This window comes from Amblyraja radiata, chromosome 15 (genome assembly GCF_010909765.2).
Source record: "Amblyraja radiata isolate CabotCenter1 chromosome 15, sAmbRad1.1.pri, whole genome shotgun sequence".
Taxonomy (NCBI): domain Eukaryota; kingdom Metazoa; phylum Chordata; class Chondrichthyes; order Rajiformes; family Rajidae; genus Amblyraja; species Amblyraja radiata.
In genome coordinates, this window is record NC_045970.1 from 40,191,121 (window position 1) to 40,214,712 (window position 23,592).

At 50.9% G+C, this 23,592-nt stretch overlaps 1 protein-coding gene across 1 annotated transcript in view; it reads right to left on the reverse strand.

Annotated features, from left to right (window-relative positions):
• Positions 1-576: 576 nt before the first annotated feature.
• LOC116981272 (solute carrier family 2, facilitated glucose transporter member 5-like) overlaps positions 577-23,592 on the reverse strand; it is a 36,245-nt gene continuing 13,229 nt past the window's right edge. Inside the window, exons 7-12 of the mRNA XM_033034170.1 lie at positions 21,785-21,978; positions 19,093-19,203; positions 13,116-13,250; positions 12,157-12,226; positions 4,495-4,622; positions 577-1,078 (exon numbers count right to left, since the gene is read on the reverse strand). Coding sequence (XP_032890061.1) covers positions 836-1,078; positions 4,495-4,622; positions 12,157-12,226; positions 13,116-13,250; positions 19,093-19,203; positions 21,785-21,978 — 881 coding nt within the window. The 3' untranslated portion in view covers positions 577-835. The remainder of the gene's footprint in view (positions 1,079-4,494; positions 4,623-12,156; positions 12,227-13,115; positions 13,251-19,092; positions 19,204-21,784; positions 21,979-23,592) is intronic.

Here is a 23,592-nt window from a genome sequence, read left to right on the forward strand (position 1 = left end):
AGGAGATAAGAATGAATTTCTTTAGTCAGAGGGTGGTGAATCTGTGGAATTCTTTGCCACGCAAGGCTGTGGAGGCAAAGCCAATAGGTTTTTTTTAAGGCAGAGATAGATAGATTCTTGATTAGTACGGGTGCCAGGAGTTATGGGGAGAAGGCAGGAGAGTGGGGTTATGAGGGAGGGATATGTAAGAAGGAACTGCAGATGCTGGTTTAAACCAAAGATAGACACAAAAAGCTGGAGTAACTCAGCGGGACAGGCAGCAAATCTGGAGGGAAGGAATGGGTGATGTTTCGGGTCGAGACCCTTCTTCAGACTGGTTAAGGATAAGGGAAACGAGAGATATAGAGGTGATGTCGAGAGATAAAGAACAATGAATGAAAGATATGCAAAAAAATAACGATGAGAAAGGAAACGGGCTGTTTCTAGGGTGAAAATGAGAAGCTAGTGCGACTTGGGTGGGGGAGGGATAGAGAGAGAGGGGATACTGGGGCTACCTGGTGAGAGAAATCAAGATTCATATCACTGGGCTGTAAGCTGCCCAAGCGGAATATGAGATGCTGTTCCTCCAATTTAGGGTTAGCCTCACTCTGACAATGGAGGAGACTGAGGGCAGTAAGGTCTGTGTAGGAATGGGAAGGAGAATTAGAGTGTCCAGCTACCAGCAGGTCTGGTTGGTTCATGCGGACTGAGCTATGAGAGGGAGAGATCGGTCAGCCATGGCCTAATTCTGCTCCTATTACTTATGACCTTATGAAATTAACACCTCAACGACACGAAACAGAACAGCAGATGTGACCTGTCACAGTGCGTCCAATCTGCCCGTGGACGCCGCTTGCTAGAAAAACATGGAACTCTCGACAAGTGAAGAACTAGGTTCCAACGTTCCGTATCCATTGAACCTCTTCAGCTGCAGCTCATTGGGAGACCACTCAGGCACGGCGGGGAGTTCGGGGGAGAACATGTGGCTGATCTCCATGAAGGTCTTGTTCTTGGTTTCAGGAATGACCACGTACACGTAGATAGAGACGAGCCAGCAGATCCCGCAGAAGACCAGATAGCAGTAGGCACCCGCCGACATCTGGAACACAGAGGGGGATGCTGGGTCAGGAGTGGTACTGAAGGGGGAGTGGTACTGAGGGAGGGGGGGTGGGACTGAGGAGGGGTGGGTGGGACTGAGGAGGGGTGGGTGGGACTGAGGAGGGGGGTGGTACTGAGGGAGGGGGGGTGGGACTGGGGAAGGGGTGGGACAGGAGGTGGGGTGGTACTGAGGAGGGGGGTGGTACTGAGGAGGGGGGTGGTACTGAGGGTGGGGTGGTACTGAAGGGGGGTGGGACTGAGGGGGGGTGGGACTAAAGGGGGGTGGTACTGAAGGGGGGGTGGTACTGAAGAGGGGGGTGGTACTGAGGGAGGAGGGGTGGGACTGAGGGAGGGGTGGGTGGTACTGAAGAGTAGGACTGAGGGGGGGTGGGACTGAGGGAGGGGTGGGACTGAGGGGGGGTGGGACTGATGGGGGGTGGGACTGATGGGGGGTGGGACTGATGGGGGGGGTGGGACTGAGGGAGGGGTGGGTGGTACTGAAGAGTAGGACTGAGGGGGGGTGGGACTGAGGGAGGGGTGGGACTGAGGGGGGGTGGGACTGATGGGGGGGGTGGGACTGAGGAGGGGTGGGACTGGTGGGGGGGGGTGAGGAACTGAGTGAGCGCCACACTGTGGGAGGGGCAATACTAAGGGAGCGCCACACTGTGGGAGGGGCAGTACTGAGGGAGCAGTGTGCTGTGGGGGGGGGGGGGGGGTATGTGGGTTGAGAGCATAAAACACATCAGACCACAGGGCGCAACAAATAATGTAACAAAGATAATGTAACAAAACAGTGTAACCAGATATAATGATGTAGATGTAGACACGGAACTGCACTCAGACCATAACCCTCCATTCCTTTCCCATCCATATACCTATCCAATTTATTTTTAAATGATAAAATCGAACCTGCCTCCACCACTTCCACTGGGAGCTCATTCCACACAGCTACCACTCTCTGAGTAAAGAAGTTCCCCCTCATGTTACCCCTAAACTTCTGTCCATTAATTCTGAAATCATGTCCTCTTGTTTGAAACTTCCCTACTCTCAATGGGAAAAGCTTATCCACGTCAACTCTGTCTATCCCTCTCATCATTTTAAAGACCTCTATCAAGTCCCCCCTTAACCTACTGCGCTCCAAAGAATAAAGACCTAACTTATTCAACCTTTCTCTGTAACTTAGTTGCTGAAACCCAGGCAACATTCTAGTAAATCTCCTCTGTACTCTCTCTATTTTGTTGACATCCTTCCTATAATTGGGCGACCAAAATTGTACACCATACTCCAGAATTGGCCTCACCAATGCCTTGTACAATTTTAACATTACATCCCAACTTCTATACTCAGATTGATTGAATGGCAGAATAGATTGAAGGGCCGAATAGCCGAATTCTGTTCCTATAACACAAATTTATGAACATAATCTGGCCTCGAAATTGCCCCGAGTGTGTAGGGAATGGATGAGAAAGTGGGATTACATCGAACTAGTGTGAACGGGTGATCGATGGTCGGTGTGGACTTTGTGCCAAAGTGCCTGTTTCATGCTGTATCGCTAAACTAAAACTAAAAATGAACTAAAAAACACCGACACACCTGTATATATTATAAATGGAACTCTAGAAGTATAATCATAAGGTCATAAGGAATAGGAGTAGAATTAGACCATTCGACCCATCAAGTCCGCCAATCAATCATGGCTGATCTATCTCTCCCTCCTCACCCCATTCTCCTGCCAACTCTCCATGACCTCTGACACCTGTACTAATCAAGAATCTATCTATCTCTGCCTTAAAAATATCCACTGGCGGGCCTCCACAGCCTTCTGTGGCAAAGATTCGACATTCACCACCCTCTGACTAAGGGAATTTCTCCTCATCTCTTTCCTAAAAGAACGTCCTTTAAGAGGCTATGATCCTGTGGAATTCTGTGTCATTAGAAGGAAGACACATGTCCTATCAAACCTCTCCCTAGAACGTGTCTGTGAGTCCAGCTAACATCCTAGTAAATCTCTTCTGCGCCCTTTCCAACTTAATCACTGTAAAGGGGTGACCATAAGTGTACACAGAACTCCAAGTGTGGTCTCACTGACGACTTGTACAGTTGCATCATGATGTCCCAACATCTGTACTCAACACCCTTCACAATGAAGGCGAGCGTGCCAAACGCCTTCTTCACCACCCTGTCCACCTGACTCGCCACGTACAGGGAACCGTCAACCTAGACTCCCAGAGCAACATCTCCGGGCTGCGGGTCTGCGGAGCGGAGAGGCGGCGCCGACTTTAACATCGGGAGCCTGGGAACTCCAAACCGGCGCGGCCTTGTTCGGCTCCGGAAGCCGCGGTCTCCAACCAGGAAGCGGCCGTTCCAGGTGGCCCAGCCGCCGAGAGGACTCTCCCGACGCCGGGGCAAGACCACCCGGTGAGAATGGCCAGGAACATCGGGCCTCCGTAGAGGCAATTGCGGTGGCCCCAATAGGCCTGACTTTGGGGTGAACTTGGGGTGGGGACTGGACTTTGTGCCTTCCCCCACAGTGGTATCCATTGTGGGGGGATGATTTTTTTGTCTAATGTAATCCTGTAAGTCTGTGTCCAAGATGGCTGCCGTGAAGAGAGAGTGGACGCTGGCGCGCTTTGGCTGCCGCTGCTCTCTCTTCACATTGTGTTTTTGATTTTCTGTTTTTGGACTGAATTCTGTTTTTAATTTGTGTCTCTGTGATGTCTTTATTACTTATTTTATTCTGATTATATGTTTTTATTTCTATTAATCTATGTAAGGTGTCCTTGAGATGTCTGAAAAGCGCCCATTAAATAAAATGTATTATTATTATTATTATCTGTCCGTTCCTTCAACACTGTCCAGGGCCCGACTGTTCAATGTGCAAGTCATGGCCTGAGTTACAGGGAGAGGTTGGATAGGCTGGGAGTTTTTCTTCTGTAGACGTAGGAGGCTGGGGGGGGGGGGGGGGGGGGGGGGGGTGACCTTACTGAGGTGTACAAGATCATGAGGGGCACGGATAAAGTGAACACTCACAGTCTATTCCCCAGGGTAGAGCATTCTAAAACTAGAGGGCGCAGGCTTAAGGTGCGAGGGATGTGCGAGATTTAAGAGGGATCTCAGGGGGCACCTTTTTTCCACTCAGCGGGCAGTCCATATCTGGAACGAGCTGCAAGAGGAAGCTATAGAAGTGGATACAATCACAATGTTTAAAATACATTGGGACGGGTCCATGGATAGGAAGAGATTAGAGGGATATGGGTCAAGTGTAGGAAATGGGTCGAACCCAATATGTCAACTTGGTTAGCATGGGCTGTTAAAGCATGTAACAGTGCCGTACCCAACACGTGACCATGGCCAGGTCACGCGTGGGCCATGGACCGTGTGCTGCCCTGTGTCCCAGCCTGACACACCCATACACACCTGTAAAAACGGGAAGACAAAACCAATGGTGAAGTTGGAGAGCCAGTTGAGGGAACCTCCAACAATGTACGCGGCCGGTCGGTGGGACTGCATGAAGAGCTCTGCCATCATGAGGAAGGGAACACCCGCTGGAGGAGAGGGAAGGTGGGGAGAGAGAGGGGAGGTTGAGAGGGGAGGGGAGAGAGGGGGAGGGGAGAGAGGGGGAGGGGGAGGGTGGAGAGAGAGGGGAGAGAGGGGAGGGAGAGGGGGAAGGAGAGGGGGAAGGAGAGGGGGGGGAGGAGAGAGGGGGGGGAGGAGAGAGGGGGGGAGGAGAGAGGAGGGGGAGGAGAGAGGAGGGGGGAGAGAGGAGTGGGGAGAGAGGAGGGGGAGAGAGGAGTGGGGAGAGAGGAGGGGGGAGAGAGGAGGGGGGGAGAGAGGAGTGGGAATGAGGGAGGGTGGAGAGAGAGAGGGGAGAGAGAAAGGGAAGGGGAGAGAGGGGAGAGAGAAAGGGAAGACAGGGAAGACAGGGGAGAGAGGGGAGAGAGGGGAGAGAGGGGAGAGAGGGGAGAGAGGGGAGAGACAGGGGAGGACAGGGGAGGACAGGGGAGGACAGGGGAGGACAGGGGAGGACAGGGGAGGACAGGGGAGGACAGGAGAGGGGGAGAGAGGGGGAGAGAGGAGGGGGAGAGAAGGGGAGAGAGGAGGGGAGAGAGAGGAGGGGGAGAGAGTGAGGAGGGGGGAGAGGGGAGAGAGGGGAGAGAGGGGAGAGGAGGGGAGAGGAGGGGAGAGGGAGAGAAGGGCAGGTATTAAGGTTAATCAAAGTACGGCACAGGGTGATGTTTGAGGAGGCAGTTGGAGGGGATGGAGGGCCGGAGATGGCGAGGGTGGGGCAGAGAGGGATGTGGGAGGGGGAGGAGGGGACGAGAGAGCGAGGGTTGCAGGGGAGAGTGGACGGTCCTTGTGTGACCTTCTCACACAGCCCACAGGGCGGACACCAGAACAGCCGACCTCACACTGCAAACGTCACTCCCTCTACAGTATCCGGCCCTCACCAACCCCACAGAGTAGTACAGCACAGGGACAGGCCCTTCGGCCCACAATGTCCATGCCCAACATGATGCCAAGGCCAAATCTTATCTGCCTGCACAAGAGCCTCTTAAACGCCACTGTCGTGTCTGCCAGCGAGTAGTTGCTCCCAGCATCCAGCATGGTGGGCAGGGAGGGGGTTTACGGAAAGGAGATTGGAGTCCCCTCACACCCACTCCTCACTCGAGCATTCCTGAGAGGGGGAGAGAAAGAGAGAGAGGGGAAAGAAAGAGAGCGCGCAAGAGAGAGTGTGAGAGAGCGTGGGAGAGAGAGCAAGGGGAGAGAGAGCAAGGGGAGAGGGGGGGGAGAGCGAGAGGGGGGAGAGACAGTGAGAGGGAGAGAGAGGGAGAGAGCACGAGAGGGAGAGAGAGAGAGAGAGAGAGGGGGAGTGAGAGGAAGGGGGGGGGGGGGGGGGGGAGCAATGAGAGAGACAGAACCAGAGACACAGAGAGAGCAGGGTGAAAACACGAACTGTCCTCTGCATACATTGCTCCATCATTTGGCTCCCTCCCCATCGTCTGCAACCGCGATGGAGCCAGAGATGTGATCCAATACACAGAGGATGCGTTTAGCAACAATTTAGTCCAAATCTGCATCATTTTTGCATAATGACATGGCAGAAGCTAATGTGATAAAATGGAAGTACACCCAATGTTGAACGCGATTGTTCATTAAGAATAAAAGAGAGGATAGATACATCATTGTTTATAAACAATGATCCATGGAAAGGACTAATTAAAGATGTAATTACACTGAATACTTTCTCAATTGTAAATGTAATATATTCTTCATGGACAGCAGCAATACATCAAATACCTAAGACGCCAACATCCACATTTATCATCCTGAGGTGCTGCTGCTAATTTGCCTTCTCTGCTGCTTCCAGCGTTCAACTCCAGAGTTTAAGGGGATGTTGCCTGGACTGAGCTGCAGGGAGAGGTTGGGCAGGCTAGGTCCCTATTCCTTGGAGCACAGGAGGATGAGAGGTGATCTAGTGGAGGTGTATGAAATCATGAGGGGTACAGAAAACTAAGTGCACAGCCTTTTCCCCAGAGTGGGGGAATCTAGAACCAAAGCTCGTGGGTTTAAGGTGAGGGGGGAAAGATTTAATCGGAACACGATGGGGCAACTTTTACTCTCAGAGGGGGGTGGATGTATGAAACGAGCTGCCAGAGGAGGTATTCAAAAGGGAACTGCAGATGCTGGAATATCGAAGGTACACAAAATTGCTGGGGAAACTCAGCGGGTGCAGCAGCATCTATGGAGCGAAGGAAATAGGCGACGTGTTTGGGTTTCGGCCGGAACACGGGGGCCCCTATTCCTTTGCTCCATAGATGCTGCTGCACCCGCTGAGTTTCCCCAGCAATTTTGTGTACCTTTGCCAGAGGAGGTAGATGTGGCAGGTACTTTTAAAGGACATTTGGACAGGTACATGGATAAGAAAGGTTTAGAGGGATATGGGCCAAACCGGGCAGATGGGACTAGTATAGATGGGACATGGTGGCCGGCATGGACAAGCTGGGCCGAAGGGCCTGTTTCTGTACTGTTTCACACACAGAGGGTGGTGGGTGTATGGAACCAGATGCCAGAAGAGGTAGTTGAGGCAGGTACTATAGCAACAAGTAAAAGACATTTGATACACAAAAAGCTGGAGTAACTCAGCAGTTCTGGCAGCATCTCTGGAGAGAAGAAATGGGTGACGTTTTGGGTCAAGACCCTTCTTCAGACTTCTCTTCAAGACATTTGGACAGGCACATGAGAGGGTTGTGTTGAGCTTCTGCTGTTGGAATAACTTAAATAACACGCACTGTGATTAAGATCCAAAGCGTTTATCAGCGTTACAGCACAGGTAACTTCATCTTAGCACACAACTCCAAAGTGAGGGAGAAAGGGCAGAGAAGCTTTCTGTTAAACTAGTGGGCGTGGCTACAAAGTATGACTCACAACATGAGTGACACTGATCTACATCCTCCCTCTTAAAGAATTCAATGTCAGTACAAAACCATTGACTAAATAAGGCAAGCATAACAATTGATAATAAGCTGCAGGAAAGTCAAACATAACCCGGGTACTTCACGGTGGACTTGCAAACACGACCAGCACGACCAGCACATGTGCGATAAAGACCATCTCCGTTTTTCCCCACTGTGGATAGAGCCGGTGGCTTCATGGGTGACGGAGACTGAACCAGCATTCCCGGTGTTGAAACATGTGACTGCAGCGCAGGCGGAGGGGGCGTCACCACTGGCAAAGCAGCCGTTGCTGAAGCGGGTTATTGTGCTGGTGTAGGCGGATCAATTATGCTGGGCACGGACGACAGTACACTTGTACGGTCTGGATAATACGGAGGTGGAGTCGACTCATTCACAGACAGGATATGTTGTCCGTTACGCCTGTATGGGCTGCCATCGGCAACGACCAGATAAGAGCGTGGCTCAGAAGCAGTTCCAGAAATTACACCAATATGGTCATGGCCTTTGTCAGTCTGCAAACGAACCACCTGCCCCTTGGTTAATGGTGGCAGCAGCCTACTTGTTTTGTCATACCACCCGGACTGGACTTCCGATGGTGGAACTACCTGTGGGATCAATGCCCGATCCGCCACAGGCACCGTGGCTCGGGTCTGCCTCGACAATAAATGTTGAGCAGGTGAACCCAACATGGAGTCGCGGGAGAAGTTGTGTAAGTTGAGTAGATCCAGGAACACGTCGGAATTAGCTCTGTATGAATGTTCCATGAGCTGTCTGGCACTTTTGACAGCCCGCTCAGCCAGTCCATTCGACTGTGGATATTCAGGGCTGGTGGTGATGTGGCGAAAATCTCAGCGTGCAGCAAACTCCTTGAAGTGTTGACTGGTAAATTGACTGCCGTTATCAGGTAACAGTATGCACGGAGCTCTGTGGTCTGTAAAATGGTGAGCAAGCTTCGAAACTACCCTGCGAGAAGTGGGGCTGCTAAGAAAATCAATGTCAAACCATCCAGAATACGAATCGACAAGTACCAGGTATTGCTTGCCATGCCAATCAAATATGTCAGTTGCCACTGTAGACCACGGGAGGGCAGGAGCCGGATGTGGAAGAAGTGGTTGCTTTTGTTGATGAGGTGCCAGGCCAGTAAAACATGTTTCTTGCCCGTAGGACGGTGGCTTCAGTGCCTGGGTGCCCTGCGTGGACAGCATCAAAATACTTGCTGTGCAGTGAAACAGGGACCACAGCCTTGTGTCCTTTTACAATAATGATATCCTGCAGTACTAGCTCATCGCGGGCGGCAAAGAAAGGCCGAACTGGCAGCGGAACATTGTAATGACGGAGGCGAGTGACCGTAAAGTACTATCAGCAGCAGTGTGGGCAACCAAATCCTCCACACAGGACGAGGGAATAAAATACAATACAATACAATACGGTTTTATTCGTCACATTGCACATAAAGTGCAAGTGAAATGAATTTGCCAGCAGCGGTACAATGATAAAGAACACACAATACACAATAAAAATTTAACACCAACATCCACCACAGCATTCATCACTGTGGTGGAAGGCACAACATTTGGCCAGTCCTCCTCCATTTTCCTCCATCCTCCTCCAAAAGACACAGTCATTACGATAAAGTCATCATCCGGCGAGGACGGACCCTCATTGGTCTTCTGGGGAGTGTCGGCTGGGTGCATGTCCTTACCACATTTGTAGGTCAGAACAATGTGGTATTTTTGAAGCTGCAGCAACATCCACTGTAGGCGGGCTGGAGAGGCCTGAATCGGTTTGTTAAAGATGCTGACCAGAGGTTGGTGGTCAGTTTCAATCGTGACCGTATGTCCGAAGATAAAGTCGTTAAATTTCTTGCAGGCGAAAACAGCCGCCAACAGCTCTTTCTCCATTTGGGCATAGCATTGTTCTGTGTCAGGCATGGTGCGTGAGGCATAGGCAACAGGCTTATTGCCGCTACCGTCATTTTGAAGACATGTTGCGCCCAGTCCGTGTTGTGAAGCGTCACAAGTCAGTGTGACTGGTCGTTTAGGATCAAAATAAGCGAGAGTAGGAGCGCAAGACATCTGCTGATTAAGAGTGTCGAACGCCTTCTGCTGTTGCTCGTGCCAGGTCCAAGCAGCGTCTTTGTGTGTAAGCTGGCGTAATGGGGACGATCTGGAATAGATTTGCTCAAGTAGTTCACCATGCCAAGGAATCTCTGCAGACAGAGCACATCTGTGGGCTCGTTGATGGCACTGGTTTTCGCCGAATCAGTTTTTAGGCCATCCTTAGTGAACACATGGCCTATGTATTTCATCTCACTTACCCTGAATTTGCATTTTTTAGGGTTTAGCTTGAGGTTGATGGCCTTGGCGCGATCCAGGACCTTTGTCAGATTGGCATTGTGTTCTTCGACAGTTCGTCCAGCAACGAGGATGTCATCCATGACAATGGAGCATGGGTAACCTGCAAACAACTGCTCCATAGCTTGTTGCAATACTTCACTAGCAGAGCTTATGCCAAAGGGCATGCGAAGAAATCTGTAATGCCCGAACGGTGTGCTGAAGGTTGGAGGTTGTAGTTCCAGCAAAATCTGCCAGAATGAACTCTTGGCATCTAGAACAGTGAATACCGTTGCCTCAGCCAACTGCGCTGTAATATAGTCCACAGTGCGCATGGGATAGTGAGGTCGTTTAATGGCCGTGTTTAAGTCCTTAGGATTGATACAAATCCGTATTTCGTCCTTATTCTTCTTTGTTGCCACGACCATGGTGGAAACCCAATCCGAGGGGTCAGCGACGGGAGCAATCACATCGAGGGACACCATTCTGTTGAGTTCACTTTGAACACGGTCCCACATAGCATGGGGAATCTTGTGAACTGGACGGACAACTGGAATTACCTCAGGGTTAATAGTAATTGTGTATTTAACAGGCAACCTGCCCAGCTTGTCGTCAAACAAAGTTTTATATTGTGTCAGGATTTGTTGGCTAAAGTCACAGGTTGTAGTCAGATGACAAACAGAAGGGCTGAAAGAGACAAGCCCTAGATCGTGACATGGGTTGGCACCCAGCAGAGACGGCACATCCTCACGAACGACATAGGTTGTAGACACGTGAATTAAGACAGCAGCGTAGCTCAACTTGACCGATGGGTGCACTGGACCTCCTGCAAATGGGAGAAGGGAGGCAGCCGTAGGAGAGACAGTCTCTGTTTATCGCAACTTTTTGAACACAGCTAGACAAGTCACGTTACAACTGGCGCCCGTGTCAACTTTCAGATAAAAGTTCTTGCCATTAACGAGCAAAGCGACTTTGGGGTCTAGTTGTTTGTGCATTAAATCAGACAAGGAATGCACATCGATGTCAAAACCTTTGCTAGCAGCCTGCAAATCAGTGGGAGCTGGTTGAGAGCGTTCCGAGAGTAAGTTCTCATGGCCAAGTGAATTAACGGATTGCCTTGTTTGAAATCTGTTGCTACGCGAACGACAGCATCTGAAGAAATGATTCAGTTTGTTACAAAATCGACATAATTTTCTATACGCAGGGCAACGGTCGCGAGCAGCAGCAATGGAACCCCCACAGTTAAAACAATTGTCTATTAGTCTCACTTGAGGCGAACGGCGAGAGATTTGATAAGACATGCCGGCAACATTAATTTCACGACCAGCAGAGTGCCCTAAAACTTTTGTATGAGCGTCAGCCATTTCAGCAATGCGACAGTGGTTTTCAGCAGTCTCTAGAGTAAGCTCAGCATCCCGCAGTAACTCGTCGCGTAATTTATCATTGCGGGCACCATAGACCAAACGGTCACGGACTATGCTATCACATATATCCCTGAAATCGCATCGATTGGCAATGTGCTTCAACGCACTGACATACATCTCCACAGGTTCTCCCTGTCTCTGGCTTCGGGAAAAGAATAAATGCCTCTTCATGACCAAGTTAGTACGTAACTCACATAACTGTCGGAATTTTTGTAGTAGGCAGTCAGGGTCTCGGATAGACTGAGCGGGAGCGATCTAGATACCGGCCGGGTCAAATCTAGTCGATTCATAATGAAATCTCAAGGCACGTCGAGCAGCTTCTGTGCCTGCTAGACTAAGAAGAATTGACGCTCGAACACCGGGAGCAGCAGTAGAGTGAGCCGCTTCAATGTAAATTGAGAAGTCTTCTTCAAATACGCACCACAGTTCTGCGAGGTCCTCGTCAAAGACCAGGATCTCTGGTTTTCTGAGAGCGGAAGCCATAGTAATATATACCGGAGAAAACAACAAACTAAAATAAAAGCAATATCATTGAGCAAGGAGTGAGTCCGTTCACTCTGACACCATGTCAAACTTCTGCAGTTGGAATAACTTAAGTAACGTACAATGATTCAGATCCAAATACTTTATTGGCGTTACAGCGAAGGTAACTTCATCTTTGCACATAACTCCAAAGTGAGGGAGAAAGGGCAGAGAAGCTTTCTGTTGCATTAGTGGGCGTGGCTACAAAGTATGACTCATAACATGAGTGACACTGATCTATGGAGGGGGGGGGGGGGTCTAGCGGTGGGTGGGGGCTGCAGGCTGTGATGGGTTTGGGGTGGGACAGTGGCAGAGGCCAGGCCTTGTGCCCACAGCATTGCCTACCTGGTCCGATGCAGAAGCCAGCGATGATCCCCACCACACACGCAACACTGACATAGTGCATCCAGGGGACCTGAAACCAGGCAGAGGGAGGGTCAGTATTGGGGGGGGGGGGGTGGGGGGAGAGGGGGTAGAGAAGGGGGGAGAGAGAGGGGGTAGAGAAGGGGGGAGAGAGAGGGGGGAGAGAGAGGGGGGAGAGATAGAGGGGGGAGAGATAGAGGGGGGAGAGATAGAGGGGGGAGAGATAGAGGGGGGAGAGATAGAGGGGGGGAGAGATAGAGGGGGTAGAGATAGAGGGGGTAGAGATAGAGGGGGTAGAGATAGAGGGGGTAGAGATAGAGGGGGTAGAGAGAGAGGGTAGAGAGAGAGGGTAGAGAGAGACGGGGAGATGGGGAGATGGGAGAGAGAGGAGGAGGAGAGGGCAAGGGACGACGAAGGTGGGCTAAGGGAGAGAGGGGAGAAGGTGGAGAGTGAGATGAGAAGAGGAGGAAGAGGGGGGAGAGAGAGTGATGGAGTAGAGTGAGAGATGGGAGAGAGGAGAATGGAAAGGGAACGAGAGAGGGGAGACGAGAGAGAATGAGAGAGATGATGGAAGAGAGAGATGAGCAGATGAGAGAGGGGCCAGAGAGGGAGGATATTAGGGTGAAGGGGGTGATAGAGAGAGGAAGAAAGAGATGGATCGGGAGAGAATAAGAGAGAGCAGAGCGATAAAGAGAGAGAGAGAGAGAGAGGGGAAGAGAGGGAGGATATTAAGGGTGTGGGGGGTGATAGAGAGAGGAAGAAAGAGATGGATCGGGAGAGAATAAGAGAGAGCAGAGCGATAAAGAGAGAGGTGGGGTGGGGAGATATCTGTACCAGTAATGTGATCGTGGGGCATATTGAGCCGGGGTTACCCGCAGTACCATGTTGCGTGATGGAGGAACATGCGTTACCTGCAGTAACGTGTTGTGTGATGGAGGAACATGCGTTACCTGCAGTAACGTGTTGCGTGTTACCTGCAACAGTAGCGTGATCGTGATCCCAGCGCTCGACAGCCCCATGAAGCTGAATCCACCGATCAGTAGCGGCCTCCGCCCCACCCTCTCAATGATGAGGCTCTGGGACAGAGGAGGGAACGAGGGGACAAGAGTCAAGAATAGAAACAAGGAACTGCAGATGCTGGCCGACAAAAAGGAAAGCGACAAACTGCTGGAGTAACTAAGTGGGTCAGGCAGCAGAACACAGATCGGTGAAGTTTCGTGTTAGGACGCTCCTTCAGACTCTTTGAGACCCTTTCGATCAGCGTGGAGAAGGGTCCCAACCCGAAACGTCACCTATCCGTGCTCTCCACAGATGCTGCCTGACCCACTGACTAACTCCAGCACTCTGTATCCTTCAAGAGCGTTTTATTGTCATCTGTACCGAAACGATGAAAATGTTACTAGCAGCAGCAGCACAACAAGTTTGTAAACACCATACTCCATTGATCATAAAATGAACAAAAGAAAAAATGTTCAGTAAATTAAATACAGTGCAAAAAAATAATCAAAGACAATGAAAAATGGGCATCAACGTGGAGGAGAGGGAACAGTGTGCTAGGGGCAAGGCTGATGAAATTTAATCATTAAAGCTTTGCCCTCTGGCCTTAATGCCATGCCCTCTTAGTCTTTGCATTTCCAGCCTGGGGAAGAACGTTCTGATTGTCTATCTCCTATCTTGTCGTCGCCCCCCCCCCCCCCCCGGTCATGGCTGGAGACCAATGCGGGAGTAGTGACAAGTTTGTTGAAGTTGCGTCGCTCCCCTCTCTGCGTGCCCGCTTGTCTGTCGCTCCGGTCAACAGTTTCTCTTGCCCCGTTGTGAGATGTTGCTTCAGGGTACCTCTTCACCTCGTGCGGTCAGCTGCGAGGCTTTCCCCGGGACTCCACATCCATCCCCCTATCTACGCCTCTCATAATCGTATAGGTTTCTATCAGGTCTCCCTTCAACTTCCGACGCTGCAGAGAAAACAATCCAAGTCTGTCCAACTGTAGCTAATACCCCCAAATCCAGGCACCGTTCCGGTAAACCTCCTCTGCACCCTCTCCAAAGTCTCCACATCCTTCCTGGAAAAGGGGGGGGGGGGCCAGAACTGCATACGATACTCCAAGTAAATATATACAGGGATAACAGAATCCTGGGGTGAGGTACAGGCTGCTATCTAATTGAGGGGATAGACAAAAAAATGCTGGAGTAACTCAGCGGGACAGGCAGTATCTCTGGATATAGAAAGGTCGAGACCCTTGACCTGCAACGTCAGCCATTCCTTCCCCCCAGGGATGCTGCCTGTCCCGCCGAGTTACTCCAGCATTTTTGTGTCTATCTTCAGTGATAAAACCAGCATCTGCAGTTCCTTCCTACACATCTAATTGAGGGGGTTGGGGATGTTTACAGCGCTGGGTCAGTGTTCAGCTGCAAAGGATTTGTCCTGTGGGGAGGAATGGAGTTTGCTGATTGTGCAGAGTTTAATTGGGTCAGATAAAGTGGCAAAGAAGGCATACGTACGCTATGCTTGCCTTCATCGGTCAGGGCTTTGAGTATAGGAGTCATGATGCAGATTTGTAACATAGAGACATAGAAAATAGGTGCAGGAGGAGGCCAATAGGAGGCCAATAGGCCCTTCGAGCCAGCACCGCCATTCATTGTGATCATGGCTGATCGTCCCCTATCAATAACCCGTGCCTGCCTTCTCCCCATATCCCTTGACTCCACTAGCCCCTAGAGCTCTATCTAACTCTCTCTTAAATCCATCCAGTGACTTGGCCTCCACTGCCCTCTGTGGCAGGGAATTCCATAAATTCACGACTCCCTGGGTGAAAAAGTTTTTTCTCACCTCAGTCTTAAATGACCTCCCCTTTCATCTAAGACTGTGGCCCCCGGTTCTGGACTCGCCCAACATTGGGAACATGTTTCCCGCATCTAGCTTGTAGGAGTTTGGTTAGGCCGCATGTGGAGTATTCAGTGCTGTTCTGGTCGCACCCCATTACAGGAAGGACGGGGGAGGCTTTGGAGAGGGTGCAGAGGAGCTTTACTAGAATGGTGCCTGGTTCAGGGGGTATTAGCTACAGGGAGCAGTTGGACAGACCTGGATTGATTTTTTCTAGAACGTCAGAGGCTTGAGGGAAAACCTGATAGAAGGTATATCAAATTATGAGGCTTCGATAGGGCAGAGTCAGAGCCTTTTTTCCAGGATGGAAATGTCAAATACTAGAGGGCACGGCTTTTACACGTTTAAAGGAGAGGCTGGAGCAACTCAGCAGGTCCGGCAGCACCTTTGGAGAAATGGAATAGGTAACGTTTCGGGAAAGTTTTCTTTTTTAGAGAGAGTGGTGGGTGCCTCGAACATGAGCTGCTGGGGTGGTGGTGGAGGCAGATAAGATTGTGGTGTTTCAGAGGCATTTAGAAAGGCTGTTTGCTGGTCTGCTCCACACACGCAGGCTGCTGATGGACGCAGCCCCCAGCGATGCATGTTGGCGTTGAACCGGCCGACCCCTGTACGGAGCACGGTTGGCAGTGGTGGAGCAACATAAGATTGTGGTGTTGAAGAGGGATTTTGTAAAGGCAGGCGGATACGCACGGAATGGGAGGACGTGGATCACGCGCAGGCAGAGGAGAGGTTATATTGGCATCACGTTCGGCTGGGACAGACAGCGTGGGCCGAAGGGCCTGATCCTGTGCTGAACTGCTCCATGTTCCAATGTGGTGTGGAGAGGTGACTTGTTGTGGGCCGAAGGGCCTGTTCTCCGTGCTCTGTTCTCATGCCGGCTTGCCGGCAGTAATTCACCAGGACAGGCTCGGAACGTTAGTGGACCCCTACAGTTTATGTGAGATGAGTTTCAGCAGCAGGGGGGGAGAGGGGGAACCAGGAGTTGAGGGAGGGGGGAGGGGGGGGGAGGGGGGGGAGTGGTGGGGGGAGGAGGGCTGGAGAGAGAGCTGTAACAAATGGCTGTAATTTTACAACTAATCCTCCAACTCTGCTGGGGAAACATTGGATCGGACACCCCGGGCCGATAATGATGACAAGACTTCCAGTTTCCCTGAGTTACTGCGCAGACCGAGGTTAAAGCCCAGGCCATGTAAGGGGCTTCCATCTGCCAACACGTCAGGTCTGCAGTCTTAGCTCAGAGTGAGAGAGCTCTCCGGCCCAAGTCCACGCCCACTTTGGTTTATTAAACGCAAAATGCACCCGCCAATCTCACTCCCGGGATCCAGACCCCTGGCATCAGTCTCTTTAGCTGTCAGACGGCCTCATTCAGTGTTATATAGCGCGGCCTTGTGTCCCAGTTACTGCAGGGAACAGCGTGCAGGGAAGAGTCACCTTTTGGCCAAGCTAACCACTAGAGAGAGGGGCATCTACTGGGGGGGAGAGGGAGCGGGGGGGGGGGGGGGGCGGGGGGAGAGAGAGATGGTGGGGAGAGGTTGGGGAGAGATATATTGAGGGAGAGAGGGAGGGAGGGGGAGGGGGAGGGAGAGGGGGAGGGAGGGAGAGGGGAGAGGGAGGGAGGGTGGGTGAGAGGGAGGGAGATGGGGGGGAGAGAGAAAGGGGGTTGGGGAGAGATATGGAAGGAGAGAGGGGGAGAGGGGGAGGGGGGAGGAGGAGGAGAGAGAGGGGGAGGGGAGAGGGAGAGGGGGAGAGGGAGGGGGGAGGGAGGGAGATGGGGGGAGAGCGAAAGGGGGTTGGGGAGAGAGATATGGAAGGAGAGAGGGAGGGAGAGAGGGGGAGGGGGAGGGAGAGGGGTGAGAGGGAGGAAGCGATGAGAGAGGGAGGAAGAGATAGAGAGAAAGAAAAAGAGCAGGGTGAGTGAGAGAGAGGGGGGGTGTTGCTGTGGGAGAGAGAGGAAAGGGGGAGAGAGAGGGAGCAAAATAGGGAGAGAGGGTGAGAGAAAGGGGAGAGGATAAGGAAATAGAGAAAGATGAGAGAGAGGGAGAGAGAGAAAAAATGGAAGAAAGGAGGAGAGAGAATGGAAGGAAAAATGTTGAGCAATGAAAGGAAAAGGTGAAACCAAGGATGAAAACGAGAGGAAAAGCTGGGAGAAACGGAGGGAGAATATGTTGATGGGAGCAGAATTAGGCCATTCGGCCCGTCATGTTTACTCCGCCATTCAATCATGGCTGTTCTATCTCTCCCTCCCAACCCCATTCTTCTGCGTTCACCCCATAACCTCCGACACCCGCACTAATCAAGAAGTGATTCCAAGAAGGAGAGTGAGAAATGAAGGAAACAGAGGAAAAATAGAATGCAAGGGTGCTGGGTGTCTGGAACGCACTGCCAGGGGTGGTGGTGGTGGTGGAGGTAGATACGATAGCGGCGTTGAAGAGGCTTTTAGATAGACACATTGATATGCAGGGAATGGAGGGATGTGGGTCATGGTGCATTATGTTCGGCATGGACAATGTGGGCCGAAGGGCCTGCCCTGTGCTGTACAGTTCTGTGTCTTATGTTAACCCATTCAGCCTCTCCCCTTATTCTATCTCCCCAGAGGCTGCCAGACCCACTGAACAATGCCAGTGCTCTTGGGCATAGCTGCCTCCTCTCTGCCACCGATCTCTGGTCAGCGTTGGTGCCGTTACCTCCACATACAAGAACACTTTCTTCCCAACAACTATCAGGGTCTTGAACACCACAAGCCCGAGAAAACAATTTACCGGGATGCGTCACAGCTCGGTTTGGGAACAGCTCCATCCAAGACCGCAAGAAATTGCAGAGAATTGTGGACGCAGCCCAGACCATCGCGCAAACCAACCTCTTTTCCACAGACTCCATCTACACCTCACACTGACTTGGTGAGGCCACCAGCATAATCAAGGGCACAGTCTCACCCTGGCCACTCCCTCTTCTCCCCTCAGGCAAGAGGTACAGAAGTGTGAAAACGCACACCTCCAGATTCACGGATAGTTTCTTCCCAGCTGTTATCAGGCAACTGAACCATCCTATCACCAACTAGAGAGCGGTCCTGACCTCCCATCTAGCTCGCTGGAGACGCACGGACTCTCTTTATTCAGATTTTAGCTGACTTTATCTGCACTAAATGGTATTCCCTTTATTCTGTATCTGTACACTGTGGACGGCTCGATTGTAGCCATGACTGGTTAGCATGGAACAACAAGCTTTTCACTGTACCTCGGTACATGGGATGATAAACTACACTAAAACTAAACCACATGATCTAAACTATCAACTACAAACTCTCTTGCTTGCACTAAGGACTTTGGACTTTTTGTAATAATGTTGGTTTTTGGAATTTATTGAATTTTTTTTGGTTACTATATTATTTTTGAGTACTGTGTTTACAGATGCATGCAGTCTCTCGCCCAGAGCAGGTGAATCGAGGACCGGTGAACGTAGGTTTAAGGTGATGGGGAAAAGATTGAATAGGAATCTGAGGGGTGGGTCTGAGGTTAAAGGTGGTGGGTACTTGGATCGAGGTGCCTAAGGAGATAGAAACATAGAAACATAGAAAATAGGTGCAGGAGTAGGCCATTCGGCCCTTCGAGCCTGCACCGCCATTCAATATGATCATGGCTGATCATCCAACTCAGTATCCCGTACCTGCCTTCTCTCCATACCCCCTGATCCCCTTAGCCACAAGGGCCACATCTAACTCCCTCTTAAATATAGCCAATGAACTGGCCTCAACTACCTTCTGTGGCAGAGAGTTCCAGGTAGTTGAAGCACAGACTATCCCAATGTTTAAGAAACAGTTAGACGGGTTTGGAGGGATATTGGCCAAAACATGGGCAGGTGGAACTAGTGTAGTTGGGACATGTTGGCCGGTATGGGCAAGTTGGGCCCAAGGGTCTGTTTCCTCTGTGACCTGTTATGCTGCTGCAAGTAAGAATGTAATGAGTCTGTTTTTGGTCAGTGTGACCAGTGGACGGTCTTGCCCCTTGCTCAACCTGCCGTGGTCTGTGGACGTAACTCACCCCGACCAGCCCTGCCACGACCTCGATAGCCCCTGTGCCCACGGTGGTGTACTGGATGTACGGCTGGGGAATCCCCGAGTGCTCGAATATGATGCTGGTGTAGAACCAAATCTGAAAGGCAAGCACATCCGTCAGTCGCTCAAGCTGCTCAGAAAATGACGAGGCGTGGAGTCGTACAGCGCGGAAACAGGCCCTTCGGCCCAACTCGCCCGTGCTGACCCACCTAAACGGGCCCCATTTTCCACACAGATAGACACAAAGTGCTGGAGTAACTGAGATGATCAGCCATGATCATATTGAATGGAGGTGCTGGCTCGAAGGGCCGAATGGCCTACTCCTGCACCTATTTTTCTATGTTTTCAACTCAGCGGGTCAGGCGGCATCCTTGATGAATTTGGCAAGAGGAAAGATTCACCATGCTCTCCAGAGATGCTGCCTGACCCGCTGAGTTACTCCAGTACTTTGAATCTATCTTCGGTACTAACCAGCATCTGCAGTTCCTTGCTATGATGTTACACCATACAATGTTTGTTCCATATCCCTCTAAACCTTCCCATCCATGTACCTGTCCCAATGCCTTTTAAGCCTCCTAGAAACATAGAAACATAGAAAATAGGTGCAGGAGTAGGCCATTCGGCCCTTCGAGCCTGCACCGCCGTTCAATATGATCATGGCTGATCATTCAACTCAGTATCCTGTACCTGCCTTCTCTCCATACCCCCTGATACCTTTAGCCACAAGGGCCACATCTAACTCCCTCTTAAATATAGCCAATTAACTGGCCTCAGCTACCTTATGTGGCAGATAATTCCAGAGATTCACCACTCTCTGTGTGAAAAATGTTTTTCTCATCTCGGTTCTAAAATATTTCCCCCTTATCCTTAAACTGTGACCCCTTGTTCTGGACTTCCCCAACATCGGGAACAATCTTCCTGCATCTAGCCTGTCCAACCCCTTAAGAATTTTGTAAGTTTCTATAAGACCCCCCCTCAATCTTCTAAATTCTAGTGAGTTCATATACCCAAAACCCTCTATGTAAAACCGATGCCTCCTCAGGTTCCCACAACCATCCATGACATTCTCTCGTTCCTCCCTCTCTAAACTTGTCCTCACTATGTTCACCTCCATCAAACCTACCCACAACTCTCTTTCCTCTACAGAGAATAAACCCCGAGAGCCTGTCCAACCTCTCCCTGTAACTCAAGCCTGCAAGCCCAGGGAACATCCTTGTGAATCTCCTCTGTACCTTTTCCAACTCCATGACATCTTTCCTGTATCTGTGTGAACAGAACAACACACAGCGCTCCCGGTGTGTGATGGGACCACTGTTGGTGGACCCTTCAAGTAGGTCCTTCCCGCATCCTCTCTGGCACCTCCCACACCTTCCCGAGGTATGGTGACTGGAGTCAGAAAGTTATATAGCATGGAGGCAGGCCCTTCGGCCCAACTTGCCCTATGCTGACCAACAAGCCCCATCTACACTAGTCCCACCTGCCCATATCCCTCTAAGCCTTTCCAATCCGTGTACCCGTTTAAATGTTTGTTAAATGTTGTGATAGTACCTACCTTAACAACCTCCTCAATAACGCAGCTCGTTCAATATACCACTATCGTTTGTGCAAATAAGTTGCACCCCAGGTCTCTATTAAATCTTTCCGCCCTCACCTAAACCCATGCCGCCTGTCCCTTGATTCCCTTACTCCAGGTAAAAGACTCTGTGCATTCACCCTATCTATTCCCCTCATGATCTTATACACCTCGATAAAATCACCTCTCAGCCTCGTGTGCTCCAAAGAATAAACATAGAAACATAGAAAATAGGTGCAGGAGTAGGCCATTCGGCCCTTCGAGCCTGCACCGCCATTCAATATGATCATGGCTGATCATCCAACTCAGTATCCTGTACCTGCCTTCTCTCCATACCCCCTGATACCTTTAGCCACAAGGGCCACATCTAACTCCCTCTTAAATATAGCCAATGAACTGGCCTCAACTACCTTCTGTGGCAGAGAATTCCAGAGATTTACTACTCTCTGTGTGAAAAATGTTTTTCTCATCTCGGTCCTAAAAGATTTCCTCCTTATCCTTAAACTGTGACCCCTTGTTCTGGACTTCCCCAACATCGGGAACAATCTTCCTGCATCTAGCCTGTCCAACCCCTTAAGAATTTTGTAAGTTTCTATAAGATCCCCCCTCAATCTTCTAAATTCTAGCGAGTACAAGCCGAGTCTATACAATCTTTCTTCATATGAAAGTCCTGACATCCCAGGAATCAGTCTGGTTAGGGTTAGTCTGAGCTTGCAAAATCTCTCGCTGTAGATCAGGACCTTGTCCTGGAAACATCCTCGTAAATCATCTCTGCGCTCTTTCCAGCTTAATGACAGCTTCTCGAAAAATGAAATTAAAGCTAGGTGTCTTTTGAATGTTGTTAGTGTACCTTCCTTAACTACAACTTATTCCATAAGGTCACCCCTCAGCCTCCTGCGCTCCATGGCATAAAGCCCTAGCCTGCCCAACATCTCCCTGTAGCTCAGTCCCTCGCACACAACACCCTTGCTTTGGCCAAACCCGCCCCTCCGATAGATGGATGGACCTCCCTCATCTCCGAGCCTGCCCCTTCTACAGATCCCAGGGAAGCTCCCTCAATCCCCGGGCCTCCGTCGCTGTGCCACGGGACCTCCTGGCCACTCACCGCGTCGATCCCGGACAGCTGCATGCCAACGTTGACCACCATGATGGACACCAGCTGCCAGCGGACGGAGCGGTCGGCCATCAGCTGCCACACGCTGATGGCCTTAATGGAGGACAGGGAACGCTGCTCCTCCTGCATCTCCTCGATCTCCGCCTGCATGTTCGTGTTGTTCTTACTCCGGTACCAACTCAGGGCTAGAAGGATCACATAGGGTCTCAGAGCAGTACAGCATGGAAACAGGCCCTTCGGCCCAACTTGTCCATACTAACCAAGCTGCCAGACTGGGCTAGTCCCATTTGGCTGTATTATCGAGTCACAGAGCACCGAAACAGGCCCTTCTGCCCAACTTGTCCATACTAACCAAGTCGTCAGACTGGGCTAGTCCCATTTGCCTGTATTATCGAGTCATAGAGCACCGAAACAGGCCCTTCTGCCCAACTTACCCGAGCCGACCAACATGCCCCACCTCCACTGGACCCACCTGCACCTGCCTGCTTTTGGCCCATATCTCTCTAAACCTATCCTATCCATGTAACTGCCCCAATGTTACTTAAATATAGTGACAGTAATTACAGATACAGGCCCTTCGGCCCACCTTGTCCATACTAAAAATCAATCACCCGTTCACACAAGTTCTATGCTATCCCACTTGCTCAACCACTCAGTACACACTAGGGGCAATTTACAGAGTCTTTGGTACACCCTTAGTATGCGGGAGGAAACCAGAGCACTCGGAAGAGATCCAAGCAGCTGCAGGGAGAACGTGCAAACTCCACACAGACGGCACCCAAGGTCAAGATCGAACAGGGGTCTCTGGCACCGAGACAGCAACTCTACCACTGTGCTGCCATTTGTTCTATCTTTCTACCCCCTACTACAATGTCTGAAGGAGGGTCTCGTCCAGAAACATCATCTATCCATGTTCTCCAGTGATGCTGCCTGAGTTACTCCAGCACATTGTGCATTTTAATCCCCATGAAACCCTTCCTATTCATATATCTGTCCAAATGTCTTTTAACAGTTGCAATTGTATCCGCCTCTGTAGCTTCCTCTGGAAACTCGTTCCAGATACGGGCCACCCTCTGAATGAGAAAGTTCCCCCCGAGGTCCCTTTTAAATCTCTCCCCTCTCACCTAAAGCCTGTGCCCTCTTATTCTAGAATCCCGAACCCTGGAAAAAGACTGTGAGCGTTCACTTTATCCGTGCCACTCACGATCTTGTACACTTCAATGAGGTCACCCCTTAGCCTCCTAGGCTCCACAGTAACATGCCCCCGCCTATCCAACCTCTCCCTGTAACTCAAGCCGGCAAGCCCAGGTACTGGTGAATCACTTCTGCACCCATTCCAATTAGTGCCAATCTTCCTGTAGTTGGGTGACACATCTACTGTCCAAACTTGACCCTTCCATGTCCCAGATGACCAGAGCTATTTCTTCCCCCCCCCCCCCCACTCTGGCCTAGTTGGCCACTGGCCAGTCAATATCACCAGCCACACGTCCTGGACCAGCCATATCGAAGCAACGTCCAACAACGCACACCAACGCCTCTTCTTCCTTAGAAGGCATTGGAGATTTGGCATGTCACCAACAACTCTCACCAACTTCTGCAGATGCACTGTGGAAAGCATTTTATCGGGACGCATCACGGCACGGTTTGGGAACAGCTCCATCCAAGACCGCAATATATTGCAGAGAATTGTGGACGTAACCCAGACCATCACAAGAACCAACCTCCATTCCACTGACTGCATCTACACTTCCCGCTGCTTTGGAAAGGCCACCAGCGTAATCAAGGACCAGTCTCACCCC